Consider the following 18083-nt stretch of genomic DNA (forward strand, 5'->3'; position numbering starts at 1 on the left):
GGGTGGTTGGAACAGGGAACATCTTTTTACATTTCCTTGATTGGATTATCCAAGGTCCAGAGACCCAACCATAAATCTGGACCACACCTTCTGGTGACATCCTATATAAAAGGACATGGAGGAAGCTTTTGCTTTTTGCCTGCTTGCCCTCACTCTCAATGGTAAGTTCTGAATCTCTTTATATATTTTCATTCTACCACCCTGGTCTGTGTTGGATGTTTGCGCCAACTCTGGCTGCAGGACAGCCTCCCTTGCTGCTCTCAGAGACCCCCTGTACACCCTGCCTGCGGAGACCTCTGGGTTCAGGCTCCATCCCTGGACTATTCTGGCCTGACCCTAGAGAGGAGGTGCTTGAGGGGCTCCTAAGGACAGGCCCTGCTCCCCAGACTTCTCTAACTGACAGCCATTCCCAGCTCCTCTAGGGGAGAGAGTGGCCAGGCCCCTCCCTACAGAAAAACAAAAAGGCCAAGATTGGGCCACAAAATCCCACCAATCCCTGACCTTGTCCCAGGATCAGGTCACCCTGGAAAGCCCTACCTCCACCCCTAGAAATCCCATATAAACCCTGTGGAGCAGAGGCAGCTGCCCTCCTGGTTTTCCCCTCCCAGTAAATCTCTTGTATGAGGTTTGTTGTGTGGTGTGACTTTGTGGTATTCCTTGGCTCCTCAAAGGCTAGGATACCTTTCCCTTCTGAGCTGTAACACAGAAGGGGAGAGGGGGAGAGGGGAGAGGCCTGAGCAGAGCTGTAACACTTGCACTGGGACCCACCCCCAGGAGAGCTGTAACACTGGAGAGGGGGATGGGGACAGAAGGAGAGGGGGAAAGGGGAGAGGCCTGAGCAGAGCTGTAACACTTGCACTGGGACCCACCCCCACCCCCGCAGGAGCACTCACTCCTCTCTGAGCTGTAACACTTATCTGCAAGTGTTTTATTTGTTTTTTCAAGATAGAGTTTCCCGGTGTAGTCCTGGAGGTCTTTGAACTCACTATTACACCAGACTGGCCTCGAACTCAAGAGATCCGCCTGCCTCTGCCTCTCTAGCGCTGACATTAAAAGTGTGTGTCACCACTGCCCGCGAGCCTCACAGTCACTAGTCTTTCGTTATTTTGGACTGTAGTTTTCTCACAATCGATACAACTGAGGAAGACTGTATGCAGCAAAGGTGTCCCCTTGTCCTTTAGACTAAAGTTTAGAGAGAGGCTTTCTGCTCAGCAAGCTCCTGTCCAGACACAATGTGGGGATGCGCAGACTTGAACCTGCCCCCAGAGCTACCGAACCTGCTGAGGAGGAACCGCGGCGCCAGGACCTTAGGGTGTGCGAGGAATGCAGCTGCTCCTTAATCTTTTCAGAGTGGGGCCAAGGCTGCCTTGGGAGGACGGGAGGCGCCTGAAGCTCAGAGCGGAGCTCGCATTTCCGAAACCCGAGCTGCAACCCAGCAACAGGACAGCAGACTGACGTCCAGCACTGCTGTGAGAGCGGCCCCTGGTGGCGTCGACAACAGCTGACGCAAGGAACCGGGCGACGAAGGCTAGCAGCGCGGCACGGGGCTCACCGGAAGTGACGTTCCTAGAGGCGTCGAGCCCTAACCATGGCCCACAAGGCCGCGCAATGGCCGTCGGAGGAAACCCTGTTGCTCTGGAAACGGTAATGGGGTCGGGGCCCTGCAGTAGTCAAGGGGGCTGGCCTTCTCCAATGACCTTCCCACCTCACAGCCTCTATGGCAGCTGTGAAACGGAACACCGGCGCTGCACCGCAGGCCTGGCCCGGGTCGCCGGAAGTTGCAGCCTGCCTTGGTGGGCGCGGCCCTCGTTTCCGGTACACATCAGATCACCGAGCGCTTTCCTTCCTCCTTCTCCCTTGATGGGCAAAAAGGAGAGAGGGTTGTGTGGGAGGGAGGGCGCCCAGGGGGTTGAGCCGTCCTGAGGGCCCTGAGCCCGTTTTGATGTTTGTGTCCTGTTAGGGAACAAGCCCGGCTGAAGGCGCTCATGGTGGACCGGGACACGGAGGCCTGGCAGCGGGACCCCACCTTCTCCGGCCTGCAGAGGGTCGGGGGCGTGGACGTGTCCTTCGTAAAGGGGGATAGTGATCGGGCCTGCGCTTCCCTGGTAGTGCTGAGCTACCCAGAGCTCAAGGTAACCTGGGTGAGACCCTGAGCCTGATGCTGTTCACTCGTAGGCACCCAGGGGGACTGGCTCCCAAACAGGGGTCAGAGCCTGGGTACAATTTTGTCAAGTTTTTCTTCTCTTCTCCACCCCTGCGCCCTATGTTTTTAGATTTTTTTTTTTTTTTTTTTTTTTTGGATGCTAAAGCTGACCCAGGATCTCTAACATGCTAAGGGATTGATACACTTCCACTTCGTTTGTAGAATTTAATGTATAGATTTGAGTGTATTTTTAAAAGGCTAAGGAAATACTGTAACTTTGAAGAATCAATGGACAGAGGGTTGGTTGGGAATACTGTTCTTGCAGAGGATCCAGGTTCAGTTCCAGCTCCCACATCAGGCTGTCCCCAACTGCATTTAACTCCAGCTCCAGAAGATCTGAACTGACTTTTGGTCCCTGTGAGCACCAGCATGCATCTGGTGTATCTAAACTCCCACAAGTCCACACATATCTACACAAATACTAAATTAAAAATATTTGTTGAAGGATCAACAGACAGTTCTAAGTCTGGTTGTCTTGGGTTGCTCACCTCAGAGGCCCACAGCACATAACACAGGTTGCCCAAGCAGGAAGTCTCAGCCTTCCTAGGATGAAGAAGGTTCACTAGAGTAAATACTGTCTAAACTGAGCTCTTCAGGAAGTCGCATCCAGCCAGGTGAGGACCACTCAGAGAAGGCATGCCTACAAAGAAAGACCATCAGACCCCTGTTGGAGGGATTTAAAGCTCTGAAAAATAGTGTTCAGGAATGACTGAGAACAATGGGTTAAGGTGAACCAATAGGGTCACATCAAGCAGGGAACAGGGCCTCGAAGTCCCACTAGCAAATATGAACTCTATTAGCCTTCATCCCACAAGACCAGAGTTGCTTCTCAGCATCCTTTTTCAGTCTGTATCTGATAGACAAAATGCGTCAGGTTAGGCAGCACGCAAACGAGATTTCTCACAGTTGTGAAAGCCGGAAGTTCAAGTCAGGGAGTAGAGCAAGACTGGGGTTCTGATAAGACTTCTGGATTCAGATAGGCCCTTCTCCCTGTGTCCTCCCAACGCTCCCCACTTAATCCAGTCACCTTGTAGGTTAAAATTTAAAGACCATAGCAACCCTGAACCTCTCCTCTGTCATACTGAAATGAGCTTAGCCTGTCTCCCTCCCAGAGTGTAAATTCTGATGCCAGGAGCCATGACTTGCCCTGGTATGTGTAAGACACTCAGGTTCTCTCTACATAGATAATGTGCATGGGTTGAGCAGTCAGCCTGTGGTTCATCTACAGTCAGCGTCTCAGGAAGCCTTGGCTGCACCCCATACTCAGCATTTCCCATCACCACTCCTCCAAAAGCAGCAGATCCTTCCTGACTCTAGCTTTGTGTCTTCTCAGGTGGCCCCTTTGAGTTCCAGCTCAACACCAATGCAGAGTGCCTGCTGTGCTTGGAGCTAGGTGTGCAGTGGGAAGAACTGGGGCTCATGTCCCTGTGGGTCCCTGGTTATTTGCTAAGATAGTGTAGGGGGAATAGCAGAGACACCAGCACAGGTAGCTCCTGTGGATACCCTGGGTCTACCACTCCCCACCCCTACCCCTTGGGCCTCTTTTTCTCTCTGACTAGTGAGAAAGATTGTCCTGGTTAGTTTTTATTGTCAACCTGACACAATGTAGTGTCACCTGGAAAGAGGGAGCTTCAATAGAAGAATTGCTTCAGTCAGATTGACCTGTGACCATGTCTGTGAGAGACTGCTTGATTGATTATTGAGGTGAGAGGGCCCAGCCCACTGTGGGCAGCACTGTCCCTAGGCAGGTGGGCCTGGACTGTATAAGAGCTAGCTGAATGAGCCAGTAAGCAGCATTTCTCCATGATTTTGCTTCAGTTCATGCTTGAGTTCCCACTCTGACTTCCCTCAGTGATGGACTGTGACTTGAAAGTGTAAGTTGAAGTAAACCCTTTTCTCCCCAAGTTGCTTCGGGCTGAGTTTTTTATTACAGCAACAGAAAGGTGATGGTATTAATGCCAACTCTTAAAGTTGTATGGGAAGCAGCTGGCACAGAATGCCATCTTCTAGCTCTCCTCTGTAGTTGGTTGTTTTTGCTCTTTGACTTTTGGGAGGCCCAGCACTCAGCTCCCAAATAAATCACACATGGAGGCTTATTATTAATTATAAATGCCTGGCCTTAGCTTGGCTTGTTTCTTGCCAGCTTTTCTTAACTTTAAATTAAACTGGCCGGGCGGTGGTTTGAGCATGCCTTTAACCCCAGCACTTGGGAGGCAGAGGCAGGTGGATCTTTGAGTTCGAGGCCAGCCTGGTCTCCAAAGCAAGTTCCAGGAAAGGCACAAAACTACACAGAGAAACCCTGTCTCAAAAAAAAAAAAAAAATTATCCTATCTAAGAACTGGAGAGATGGCTCAGTGGTTAAAGGCACTGGCTGCTCACAACCATCTAATGAGATCTGGTACTCTCTTTTGGCCTACAGGCATACATGCAGGCAGAACTCTATACATAATAAATACTTTTTTTTTCTTTTTTGGTTTTTCGAGACAGGGTTTTTCTGTGTAGTTTTGGTGTCTGTCCTGGATCTTGTTCTGTAGACCAGGCTGACCTCGAACTCACAGAGATCCGCCTGACTCTGCCTCCTGAGTGCTGGGATTAAAAGCGTGTGCCACTACTGCCTGGCTAAATAAATAAAATTTAAAAAAATTATCCTATCTACCTTTTGCCTCTGGGCTTTTTCCTTTTCTCACTTCTGTATATCTTTCTTTCTTATTCTGTTGCTGGTTGTGTAGGTGTCTGGCCCCTTGTGTCGCCTCCTCTCCCTCCTTCTTTTCTCCTATTTATTCTCTCTGCCTGCCATCCCCGCCTATCCTTTCTCCTGCCTTGCTATTGACCATTCAGCTCTTTATTAGACCACCAGGTGTTTTAGGCAGGCAAAGTAACAGCTTCACAGCATTAAACAAATGAAACATAAATAATGCAACACATCTTCACATTAAAACAAATGTTCTACAGCACAAACAATTGTAACACATCTTAAACTAATATTCTACAACACTCCTCCTCTGCAGACTTAAACACACTGACTTGTGGCATTCAGCCCTGTTTAGTGTACATGCTGTCACAACATGTCTCAGCCATGTGGAACCCACCAGGCAGGGTTCCATCTTTTTCCCCTCCCTGAGGGTCATTGAGGGCCGTGGTACGCCAGAGTTGTGTTGTAACCCTAGCACTCAGCAGAGCACCTGTGTCAACATTCAGTTAGCGTTTGCTTCTTGTAGTCTTAAGTCAGGAGAGAGCTTTGGAAGAGTGTGGCCCACTGGTTCCCAGTTGCTTGACTGTGGCTCACCTGGAAGTGTGTTTAGAGATGTAGATTGCATAGGCAGGCTCCTAAAGGATGTAGATCTGTGGTTACCTAGGCATATGAGTTACTTACACACGACAAAAGCCACTTAAGGATTTATTTTGCTCATGGTTCCAGGGTTCAGTCCACTGTGGCGGGGAAGGCATGATGGCAGGCACATGAGGCTGCTTGTTCACAGTAGACCAAGAAAAAAAAATGGAATGTTGGTGCTTAGCGCTTGATCTCCTATATTCAGTTCTAAACTCCAGTCTGTGGAATGGTGCCACGCACATTCAGGGTGGATCTTTCTTCATGAGTTGAACCTCTCTGAAAATGTTCTCACAGACATACCCAGAGGTGTGTCTCTGGCATGATTTTTGTATTATTATTTTATGTGTATGGGTGTTTTGTCTGTGGGTATATCTGTGCACTGTGTGTATACCTGATGTCCATGGAGGCCTGCTGGTCTCACAGGCTGCAGGCAAGGCCTGATGTACATAAAAGCCAGAAGAGGGTGTTTGATTTCCTGGGATTGGAGTTATAGAAAGTTGTGGTTGTGAGCCTCCATGTGGATGCTGAGAATTGAACCCAGGACCTTTAGAAGAGCAGCCAGTGCTCTTAACCATTAAGCTATCTCTCTAGTCTCTCTTAAGAAATTCTAAATCTAACCAAAGTTGATCATCACACTAAAGCTGAGCATGGTTTAGATAGGGTGTAATTGCTACTTAGGACCACGCTAATTTGTGGGGTGGAGGAAATGTTCTAAAATTAGATAATGGGGCCCAGAGAGATTGCTCAGCAGTCAAGAGCACTTGCTATTACAGAGGACTTGGGTTCAGTCCTCAGCACCCACATGTCATCTCACAACTGTAACTCTAGTTCTAGGGCCCTCTTCTGGCCTTCATGGGCACCACACATGGTATGTTTACAGACATGCAGACAAAACACTCATACAATAAAAATAATAAAATATTTGAAATTAGATTATAATGATAGTGGAAACACCAAAAAAACTCATTGACGTACACGCTTTAAAAATATAAAGTGTAGCCGGGCGGTGGTGGTGCACGCCTTTAATCCCAGCACTTGGGAGGCAGAGCCAGGCGGATCTCTGTGAGTTCGAGGCCAGCCTGGGCTACCAAGTGAGTTCCAGGAAAAGGCGCAAAGCTACACAGAGAAACCCTGTCTCGAAAAAAAAAATTATATATATATATATATATATATATATATATATATATATATATATATATATATATAAGTGTATCATAGTAAAGCTGCTAAACACAGTTCCGGAGCCACAGCTTATTTCCTGGGGAAAACCATCTCCCACAGTAGGTTTCACATAAGCAAAGCTTGGTTGGAGAATTCATGGTCCACTTTACACAGGAATTCCTCCCTCAGCATCCTTGACAGATGGCAGCCTTATAGGATAGCTCTGCCCATAGCTGGCCAACAGTAGCCAGTATTTCCTTTTCCACAGGAAGAAGAGACTTCTCTGCCGTTTACTCGTCATCCATACAGCCAAGCATAGAAGGAAGGAGTCTTCCCCGCCTTCTGCTGCTGGCTCCGTCTACTGTGTGCTCTATTCTGAAAACCATGCTCACTCATGCTGCCTCATTTGCTGGTGGCCCCTAGTGATGCTGCAGCAGGATCCGTCTTGGCACCTTGAACGTGGAACTGAACACAGTCCAGCAATTATAGTTCGCCCCAGTGCAGTTAGGTCCATGGATCAATCTCATGTCCACACACGTTTATCTAAGTGCAGCTTAAGACATTGGCATTTTTCTCAATTATTTTTGATATTACAATATAATTACAAAACTTCCTCTTCCCCTCCCTCCCTCCAGGCTCTCCCGTACACCTGCTCTCTGTATATTGTTACTTGTATGTATATAATTTCAGGGTTCACCATTTGTTTAACCAAATTGGTGTGCTCTTCCCTGGGGAAGACTATTTCCTGCTCTCAGCCTTCCTCAGTTGCCTGTAGTTCCTTGTGTGGGGTTGAGGCCTCCTGAGCTTTCCCCTGTCCACATTAGCGTGTCTGTTGGTGTTGTCCGTCTTCAGGTCACTTAGGCAGCCATAATGGTGAGAATTCATGACTGCAGCTTTTGGTGTTTCTAGGAGACACAGTCTCACAGCAGACTCCTTACTCCTCTGGCTCCTGCAGTCTTTCCAGCCCCTCTTCCACAGCGGTCCCAGAGCCTTAGGTGCAGGAGTGTGCTGCAGATGTGTGTATCACTTGGGACTGGGATCTGCAGCATTGCATTTTGACCAGATGTGCTTTTCTGTAGTGGAGAATCTGTTGCTCTCGAGTCGGATTCTGAGTGAACACCCACTTGGAGTCATGACAGCCTTGAGAAGTTTCTTCCTGAGTCATTGGTGAAAATATTAGGAGTCCAAGCCCCGGCACCCAGTGGCCTGTTCTCTAGGGTGCACTTAGGTACAGATCCAGGCTTGGGAGTCCATGGGTATTGTGATCTGGAAGCTCTTATCAAGGGCCTAGGCAAGGGAGGGTTTTGGAGATTATGGACACAGCAGGAGTGGGTCTGCACAGCAGGCCAGTGAGTCTGATAGAAGCCAGCAGTGAGGAGTTTGCCACCGTGTGCTGTGTGCAAAGCCCTAGCCTCTTAGTGCTCAGTTGGGTTTTAGCTGGCCACCTTTTGGTGCTGATTGGGTACTTTTAGTTTGGAAACTAGTCTTTTTGCTACAGAAGACCTAAGAGAGGTAGCTTATGGCAAGAAATCCATGGAGTTTGCTTAAAGAATAAGGAATTTATTAGGGGATTAAAAACTCACTACAGCCAGGCAGTGGTGGCACACACCTTTAATCCTAGCACTCGGGAGGCAGAGCTGGTGGATCTCTGTGAGTTCGAGGCCAGCCTAGTCTACAGAGCAAGATCTAGGACAGAAACCAAAACTACACAGAGAAACCCTGACTCACTACAGCACAGGAAATTTAACATAGGTCCTGGAAAGCTGAGCTGTGGTCCACAGTTTTTCCGCCTGGTCCGTCTCAGCATCCAAAACCACAAGGCAGAGAGAGAGCACCACGTATGTGCATCTCAGTTCTTAAAGGTCACAAGAGGCCACACCTCTTCAAGGTCATAGGCAGGTAGAGCAGTTACCTGCTATATCTCTAGGGATGGTGCTTCAAGGTCATAGCCAGAATAGCTACCCTTTACAAAGCTCTCTGGGGTGTCCCCAGTTCCTCCTGAAAGCCATCTGGCCCCCTGCTTTCTCCCAGAATGCACAAGGCCTACTGTCCTGAGTGCCATACCATGACGTATTAGATTCAGCCTCGAAGTTTGTCTTCCTGAGTTCCCCCATTCTCTGGGGCTCTGTTTTTGCAGCTTACCTGGCTCTGAAGGCACTCCTGTCCTACCTGCCTGGCCTTTCCCCCATGGCCTTTCTGAGGTGCACACAGTATGGCCCAGGTTTACAGCATACTCTCCCTGGGGCTTCTACTCTGAGCCTCCAGCATCCATGCAGGTGGTCAGCTCACACTGACAAGGAATGAGCCAGGAGTGTGAGGGGCAGGTAGGCCTGAGGCTGGCCATCACCTCAGCCAAGCTCCTGAAAGAGATGAGATTCAGGGGTGATGTTCCTTACACACACTAGACCCTAAGGGTATTCCTGTGTATACCAGGTCTTGGGGGCTCCTCATCCATACCTGGTCCCAACAAGTACCTGTAAAATGAAATTCCAGTTGACTCCCTACCACCCAGTTGCAGGTGAATAATTTTGTCCTGTCTTTCAAAGCTGGTCTCATCCTGGCCGAGGCCGACATGAGAGCCATGGGTGGGAGGCAGAGGGATGAAGTGGAACAGGTGGTTGCAGCCAACGTCTAACCTGTACCTGTGGGCCTTGCTGTCAGGTAGTGTATGAGGACAGCCACATGGTTCGCCTGAAGGCCCCCTACGTGTCAGGCTTCCTGGCCTTCCGAGAGGTACCCTTCCTGGTGGAGTTGGTACAGCGGCTGCAGGAGAAGGAACCAGGCTTCATGCCCCAGGTAGGTGCCTCCTAAGGTCAGGAGAACTCCCCTGCTTGCGCTTGGGTGGAGGGGTCCCTCAGGCCACTGCCACCCATAGAAGGAGGGAATGAGAGCCATCTGGAACCATCTCCCCTTCTTGCTGCCCCAGGAACAGCCCAGCTGACTGGCTCCCCTGTGGCTCTGTAGGTCCTTCTTGTGGATGGAAACGGGGTGCTTCATCAACGAGGTAATCCTCCTACCAGGGTCAGAGCAGGTGCTGTGGGAGGGTAAACGCTTTACACCCGGAAGAGTCCCTACTGTCACCCCCTCTTTCTGCCCACCCACTCACCTTCCACAGTGCCCTACACTGGCCCATTCCCACACCAGCCCTGAGCTACCAGTCAGCCTTTGTCCCTGTCCTTGCCAGGGCACCATGGCCTGAAGAAGGTTACAATGGCACTCCCAAGTGGGGCATGAGGGGGGTATTGCCTTCTTAGCCAGCAGGAATGATAGGGGTCTGGCTAGAAACCATGGGCCCAGAGCAAAGGAAAGACACATGCTGATCTGGACAGAAGTTCTGGGCCAGACGACCACTCCTGAGTGTGTGTCCCCAGCATTGCAGTTCAGGCCACCAGACAAGGCCCAGACCACGGGGGACAGGTGCAGAGGCCTGAGGACAGCAGCAGATGGACGAGGGTGAAGGGTTCTGAGGATGTGCCATAGTCTACCCATCCGGTCAGAGGAAGGAGGCTTCCTACACCCCATCCTTAACACCCATGAGCTCAGGACAGAGGGCCTTGTTCATAGTCCAGTCAGCTTCGCTCCCACTTGAGAGTCTGTGTCTATGGATAAGAGATTCTGGTTGGTTCCCTATCCCATCCCTACCACCCAGCTTACTCCCCTTACTTCCTTGCAGGCTTTGGGGTGGCCTGCCACCTTGGTGTCCTTACAGATCTGCCCTGCATTGGGGTAGCCAAGAAGCTCCTGCAGGTGGACGGGCTGGAGAACAATTCCCTGCACAAGGAGAAGGTGAAGAGGGCCTTGGACTCCCTGTCACTCAAGCAGTGTGCACCTGTTAGCCCTTGGGTGGGGCCTATGCTTGGCCACCTCTTGGGGGCACCTCAGATCTAGCCTGGCCTGCTAGCACAGTCCTTACACCCCGGACTTTTCCCTGGGCGCTTCCTTCTGTGTGCCTCTGGGCAGTTCATCTAGCAGTGGCTCTCCGCCCTCCGAAGCTCGCTGGGCACCTGCCACCGTGTTTGCCAACCCCTTCTCTGCCTCTGCCATTGCAGCACTCATGTAGGGCCGTGCTCTCCAGTTCCCGGGGACAGGCTTTCCAGGTTCCCCCCTCACCCTGGCCACCTTCTCCCCTCCCAGGGTGTTCACACTAGCCTGCAGTCTCAGCTTACAGTGGTGCCTGACTCTGGCCCATTTTCCATCCCAGACTGGCAATGTGGATGTGCCCTCCTCATCCAGAGGAAGCACGTGACATCACGTTTATCCCACTGGGCAGGTTCCAAGAGCAGAGACCCGGCCATCTCTTTCCTAGCTCTCAGGAGCCTGTGTAGAGAGTGACTTATCAACGCTGTTGCGCTGGTGGAGTGGGGGAAGCCCCGGTCTTACTCACAGCAACCTGATCACTGGATGTGCTGATCCTTCCCCACCCAAAAGAAGAGGGCTGTGAGTTGACTTGTGCCAGATCCCTAGCTGGACAGAAGCATCCAGGAGGTGGTAGCTTTGGCCTGGACATGCACTGCTGTGCCCAGCGGCACCTGTGTGCCCTCCATCTGCCTTTGGGGGCCTTGGCAAACCACAACCCCTTCTCTAAGCCCCAGTTACCACGGTAGATGGAGCCTCGTGTCGTGACCTCAGCACAGTTGGCAACATGCTCAGTGCCGCCTCTGAGGTGTAGCCTTGCTGCTCCTAGACAGAAGGAGGCCCTCTCCTCACTGCTTAGATTTCTAAAGTGAAGTTTGCTGGGCTGGAGAGATGGCTCAACAGTTAAAAATATGTACAGCTCAGGCCAGGCAGTGGTGGCACATGCCTTTAATCCCAATACCCAGGAGGCAGAAGCAGAACTCTGTGAGTTCAAGGCCAGCCTGGTCTACAGAGTGAGTTCCAGGACAGCCAGAGCTGTTGCACAGAGAAACCTTGTCTCGAAAAAACAAAACAACACAAAACAAAATGTACTGCTCTTGCAGAGGACCCAGGTTGGGTTCCCAGCACCTCTGTTGCTTAGCTGACAAGTGCATGTCACTCCAGCTGCAGGCAGCCTGACTGATACCTCTGGCCTCTATGGGAACTTGTACTCACATGCACACCTCCCCCACCAGACATACACACATATGCATCAGTCTAGAAAATAATCCTTTAAAGAATGATGCTTGCCTTCAGCCATTTCAGAAGGGACAGTGGGTTGGGGTTGGCTCAGGTAGCCAAGTGCTTGTCTTGAACACAAAGACTTGAGCGTGATTCCCATTACCCATGTGAAAAGTGCTGGGCCTGGTGGCCCCTGCTTGTTATCCCAGCACCAGAGAGGCAGAGAAAGGGGGCTCCTTGGTGAGACTCCTTTTCAAAGAAGGTGAATGATGTTCTGAGGATGACATACTGGAGCCTACCTGCACTTTTGTTTGGTATTTGGTTGGTTGTTTGGTTGGTTTTGGTTTTTCAAGACAAGGTTTCTGTGTGGCCCTGACTGTACTGAAACTTGCTTTGTGGACCAGGGTGGCCTTGAACTCACAGAGATCTGCCTGCCTCTGCCTCTCTGACCCCCAGTGCTGGGATTAAAAGCTTGTGCCACCACCACCTGGCTATTCATTTGTTTTTGAGATAAAGTCTCACTAGGTAGCTGAGTCTGGCCTCAAACTCACAGAGATCTGCCCTCCTGCCTTTCTGGTGCTGAGATTAAAGGTGTGCACTAACATGCTTGCTCTACACATTTTTAAAAGGGGATTTTTAAAGTTGTTTTTTTTCTCTGTTTTCCAGATTGTGCTCCTTCAGGCTGGGGGAGACACGTTTCCTCTGATGGGCAACTCTGGGACGGTCCTGGGAATGGTGAGTGGCCCAAAGGCTGTGCCCTGTCCAGACTCGGGGTCCACTAGTCCATGCCACAAGACAGCTCCTGCACACATGCACTTGTGCAGGCCGGACCCTGTCTTCTTCATACCCTGCCACCAACCAGCCTATGCTGTGTCACGTCCTCCTCTGGCCACACTTCCCATGTGCCACCTGGAGATGCCTGCACCCTGTGAACTTCTTCCTGCCACCCAGGACAGGAACATACCCTAGCCATGCTTGACCTCCCTTCACCCACAGGCCCTGAAGAGCCATGACCACAGCACCAACCCCCTCTATGTCTCTGTGGGCCACAGAATAAGCCTGGAGGTCGCTGTGCGCCTGACCCACCACTGCTGTAGGTTCCGGATCCCAGAGCCTATACGCCAGGTATGGGGGCTGGGAATGGGGGATTGACACTGCCACCTAGTCACCTGGGGGTGGGTGTCTGCAGGGATCTGAGGACAGATCCCCGGGTCCCGGCCTAGAGAGCCTGGTGGAGCTCACTGGGCACTGAAGGCGAGAGTGTAGAGCAGCGGTTGTTTCCCTGGGGACGTCTCACCACTGTGCTGTCAGTGTGTGTCTCACCACTGCCTTGCCACGCCTCCTGCCCCTGCGCCAGCCGTGCGGAGAGACAGCGCCTTGTCTTCCAAACCAGCACGTCTGGGCAGGACCAGTGGGAGCAGCCCTTAGCCAGAGGCTCTCACAGTGTCCTTCCACAGCCACATTGAGGAGGCTTGTGCTGGTGCCAAGGACTCCAATTAGGATGGACCCCAGGGCGTGGCTCTGCCAGGTACCTGTCACCCATGCTGCTCTTCAGGGCCCCAGAGACTCAGCACACTGATAAGCCAGTCATCTTAACCTGTAGGAAAGCAGCATGCAGCCGAGATCCCAACACCAACAGGTCACCTTTCTGTATCACCTGTCACATGCTGGTGCCTGTCCAGCAGTGGCCGCTAGGTTGAGGACCTAGCAAAAGCTCCCTCCTTTTCTTTTTCTTTCCTTTCTTTCTTTCCTTTCTTTCTTTTCTTTTTTTTCTTTCTTTCTTCCTTCTTTCTTTCTTTCTTTCTTTCTTTCTTTCTTTCTTTCTTTCTTTCTTTCTTTCTTTCTTTCTTTCTTTCTGGGTTTTGTTGTTGTTGTTTGGTTTTTTTGGTTTTTCGAGACAGGGTTTCTCTCTGTAGTTTTGGTGCCTGTCCTGGATCTCACTCTGTAGACCAGGCTGGCCTCGAACTCACAGAGATCTGCCTGGCTCTGTGTGCCACTACTGCCCAGCTTGTTTGTTTTTCAAGTTGGTATCTCTGTGTAGCCCTGGCTATCCTAGAAAATCTACCTGCCTATGCCTCCTGAGTTCTAGGATTAAAGGTGTACACCACCACCGCCCGGCTAGAAAAGGCACTTTTTAGAGGAGGTTAGGAGGACAGTCTGGGCTCTGGAAAGGCACTAGCAAAAGCCCCAGGTCGAGAGGAACTTGATATATTCAAGCAACTCAGCCAGAGTAGGGAGGCAGGAAGCCTCAGGGTTTAGGCCTTACCAGCAAGGGACTTCGAGCGGCTGCTGTCTGTGTCACCTGTGAGACAGTTTTTCGGGCCACAACTCTGGACATTCAGGAGGCTTTGAGGTCTTTGGGAGGTGTGAAGGAGGCCATGCATTGGAGTGGCTGCAGTCTGGACTCTGGCTCTGCCGGAAGGGGGAGCAGCAGAGCTGCAGATGCACAGGATGGCCTCCAGATGGCAGCAGCAGGCTGTGTCTCCTGCGGTGCTCAGCCCTACTCCTGAAAGGCTGCCCAGAGGTGGCCTCTAAGAACGAGTGAGCTGTTGGCATCCCCCCCTGGGAGAGCCCTCTGCAACCTAGCTCACCCCAGCCCTCCCTCATCTAGGGTGTTACTTTGGTTACAGGTGCAATGGTCTCTCAAACCTGTGAGTCATGTCCCTAGCCCCAGGAGGCCTTTCCCCTTCCATCTTGTTGGTCTAATGAGAGAAGCCACTGACACCCTCCCTTAGGACATGCAGCCCTATGTTCCACAGTCCCAAAGCGGCTATGCAGGCCTCAGCTCTTTGGGCCATGGTTTTTCCCAGAGTTACAGTGGTTTCTGCCCTGCAAAGCACCTTGAATACTGGAAGCCAGAGCATGTCTAGCATAGGAGAGCCTGCCCAACCCTGGGCACACACAGAGCAAGCACATGGCTGCCTACTCTGGGAGTCCAGCCTGGCAGGGAGGAAGGGAATAAGACTTGGCCCTGCCCAGAAGGACTGGCTGGAGCTCTTGGCTTCTCTTCTTTCCACTGGCCTCTCAGCAGAGCACCTTCCCAGCATTTCTACCTCCCCCAAGTTCTCTAAGAAGGGGTCAGTGCCTGTCTCTAGGGTCTTCCTTCCCTCTGCTGTGGTCCATACCCAGACTCTGCTGTACTCTGGGTCCAGGCTCTGCCCATCAAGACATCCCACTGCCCACAGCCTGCTTTCCTTAGTGGAAGAGGTGTTTGTCTGCAGGATTAGCTGTTGCTATCTGTGGGTCATGTGGTCCCAAAGCTAAGCTAAACCCATCTGAGCTGGGATCAGAGGATTCCTGAGGCCAGACCCTTACAGGTAATGGGAAGTATATTCAGGTCTGAGTCCCACTCTATGTCCATATCTGTGGCTCACAAGCCCTTTTTTATTACGGTAACTTGTCAGACTTTCTAGAGATGGCAGATGTTGTTCGATTCTTAGATGGTCTTTTAATAAAAATACAGAGCCAGATATTAAGGTGAAAGCTGAAAGATCAGAGAAGCAGAACAGCCAGCCACTAGTTCTTACCTCTATGAAATCCTCAGCCTAAAGAGAGTGAGTTCCTGTTTTCTCACGCCTTATATACCTTTTTCTGCCCTGCCATATTACTTCCTGAGATTAAAGGCATGTATGCTTCCCAAGCAAAGGCATGATTAAATGCTAGGATTAACAGTGTGTGCCACCACTGCCTGACCTCTATGTCTAATCTAGTGGCTGGCTCTGCCCTCTGATCCTCAGGCAAGTTTATTAGGGTACACAATATCTCACGATAGGCAGGTGTCACAGCTGACACTCATCAGAGGGACAGACAGAGAAGACAGACACCTGGGCTGAGTCAGAGAAGAGGGCTAAGCAGCATGGAGAATCAGGAGCTCTGGACTGAGGTTTCACTGGCCACTGAGCTGATGTATTTCTATCAGCTACACACTGGTGGAGCTGATGTCCCCAAAGGACATGATGGGCATGTATGGGCTGTCTCTGGAAGGGCATGAAGTGCTTCCCAATGGCTAGGGATAGGGACACATGCCTAGGGCCTGGCCACAGCTGTGTGTGTCTTTCAGGCTGACATCCGCTCCCGAGACTACATCCGAAGGACTCTAGGACACCCTGGGTCTCCTGCACAAAGGCAGGAGAGGTGAGTGTGGGAAGGATGTCCTCAATGGCTGTGTGTGAACCCAGCCTGTCCGTGATGCAGGGTTGTAGTCACAGTGTGAGACCAGGCCTGGCAGGGGACATAGGAAGAGGTCCCTTGAGGAGAATAGACTTCAAAACCAGTGGGAACCTTCAAGAAACCCCACTCCTATGGCTCAGCTGGCCCAAGGCCCACCTCCAAACATGGCTCCTGTCTTAGTTAGGGTTTCTATTACTGTGAGGAAACACCATGCCAAAAGCAACTTGGAGAGGAAAGGGTTTATTTGGCTCACACTTCTGTATCACTGTTCGTCATTGGAGGAAGTCAGGGCAGGAATTCAAACAGGGCAGGAACCTGCTTCAGCTGAGAGGGTGCTGCTTACTGACTTGCTCATGGCTTGCTCAGCCTGCTTTCTTACAGAACCCAGGACCACCAGCCAAAGTGAGCTGGGCCCTCCCCCATCGATCACTATTTAAGAACATGTCCTACAGCCAGATCTTATGGGAGCGTTTTCTCCGTTGAGGTTCCCACCTTTCAGATTACTCTAGTCCGTGTCAAGTTGATGTAAAACTATTCAGGACAGCTGCCTAACCTTTTCTGGTCCACTTCACCTATTCAGGGATCCAGGTCAGGTCTCCCCAGAAAGGTTATGGTCTTTAGAGTCAGACATGGTTCTGTTCTTTACCACATCCCCTCACATGGGGTCTCATCACAGGAGTTCTTGTCCTTCGAGCTCTGAGATACAGTGAGACTGTTGTTAGCTGGCAGTCTCCTCCGGGGACACAGGGCTGTCATGAATCTTTACACAAACTGGTATTACTAGAAGAGGCCTCAGGGAAGCCTTGTCAAGAAACAGGTACTGTGATCCCATTTCATGGGTGGGGTAACTGAGGCACAGGGCATCAGCAGTAGAACATAGTGCACCTGACAGCTTCAGTTTTGTTCCCTGCCTCTGGTGCTTCTCACTGCCCAGGTGACGACAACAGCCCTGTCTTGGGTGGTACATGCTTATTCCCCTGGTAGCTGGTGGCTGTTCCTGAGCCCATTAAGCTATCTGAGAACTGAGGGAATGGGCAGCTGGGCTCTACCCCCAGCTTCGAAGTTGTGCTTGGTCAGCCTGAGGGCAGAGTGGACCTGTTCAGTCGACGACTGTCTGCCTATCCTTCTAGACTGGACCCTTCAGCAGGCCTTCCAGAGACCCCTGGGGAGCAAGGGGACTTCTGGCACACCTGGATTTTTATGTTACCTCTTTCTGGGTGTCATTACCAGGAGCCAGAAGGAGCAGAGGCCAAAAATATGCCCCAAAGATGGCCCAGGAGCACCTGCAGATCAAGGCAGCCCCCCCCCCCCGAGGACTATGGCAGAGACTCCAGCACAGACCTGAAAGACCCCCAGCCAGGCTTCCAGGAGCAGCAGAAGGACCAGCAGTTGGAGAGAACTGAGCATCATGAAGACTCAGACCTCTGACCTCCTCCTCCAACCTAGGTACAGTCACCACCCTGAGAAGATGATCTCTAGGAACTATGGGAACCTCACCCACAGCCACAGGTAGAGCACCAGGCCCCAGAGGCAACAGTGACCAAAACCCCACAACAGCCATAGTCTAGCTTGCGCTGATGGCTACCCAGCCTCCTCAGTCACTGGCTGGTCAGTGTGGTCACCATGCTCCAGCAGTACCACATTTCAGACCAGGAAACACACACAAGCACCCAGAGTACACAAGGGCTTCAGGCGCCCAGAGGCCCTGAGGTTGGCAGCCTGCGCCAGCACCTGCAGCTCTGCCCTTCCCCCTTGGAATACAGATCTGGTTCTGGCTTCGCTCCTCTATTCTCAGGGGTCACTTTCCATCTCCATCCTGGCCACAGACGCCAGGCTGCAGTCCCCAAGGTGCCTGTCCTTAAGCCTACCTACTGCTGAGCTTGAGGGACCTGCAGTGGGAAAGCCTCAGCCTGGAGCAGGCTCCAGAGTGGGCGTTGGGGAGTCAGCTCCACAGAGGGTGCCAGATGGGAAGCCGGTTGAGGCCCATGGTGAGAAAGCCCCAGGCTTGGCTCCTCACTTCTCTTCCTGCCGCCTTCTCACCAGAGGGAGCGTCAAAATTCCATCCCACCAAGAAAGCAGGTCTGCTTTAGGCCCGTGGCTTCTTCTCTGGGTGGGCTTAAAGTGGTTGCGGAGGCAGGCCAC

General features: G+C 51.5%; 1 protein-coding gene across 1 annotated transcript; it reads left to right on the forward strand.

The window, feature by feature from the left end:
• The first annotated feature begins 1561 nt into the window (after positions 1–1561).
• Endov (endonuclease V) lies at positions 1562–17729 on the forward strand. Its single transcript, XM_059272249.1, is given in 10 exon segments — positions 1562–1644; positions 1961–2132; positions 9357–9491; positions 9660–9699; positions 10369–10481; positions 12438–12506; positions 12768–12896; positions 15832–15905; positions 17172–17241; positions 17244–17729. Coding segments are annotated over 10 exon segments (984 nt in total). The 5' UTR covers positions 1562–1588; the 3' UTR covers positions 17370–17729.
• The last annotated feature ends 354 nt before the right edge of the window (positions 17730–18083 follow it).

This window comes from Peromyscus eremicus, chromosome 8a, assembly GCF_949786415.1.
Source record: "Peromyscus eremicus chromosome 8a, PerEre_H2_v1, whole genome shotgun sequence".
Classification (NCBI taxonomy): Eukaryota; Metazoa; Chordata; class Mammalia; order Rodentia; family Cricetidae; genus Peromyscus; species Peromyscus eremicus.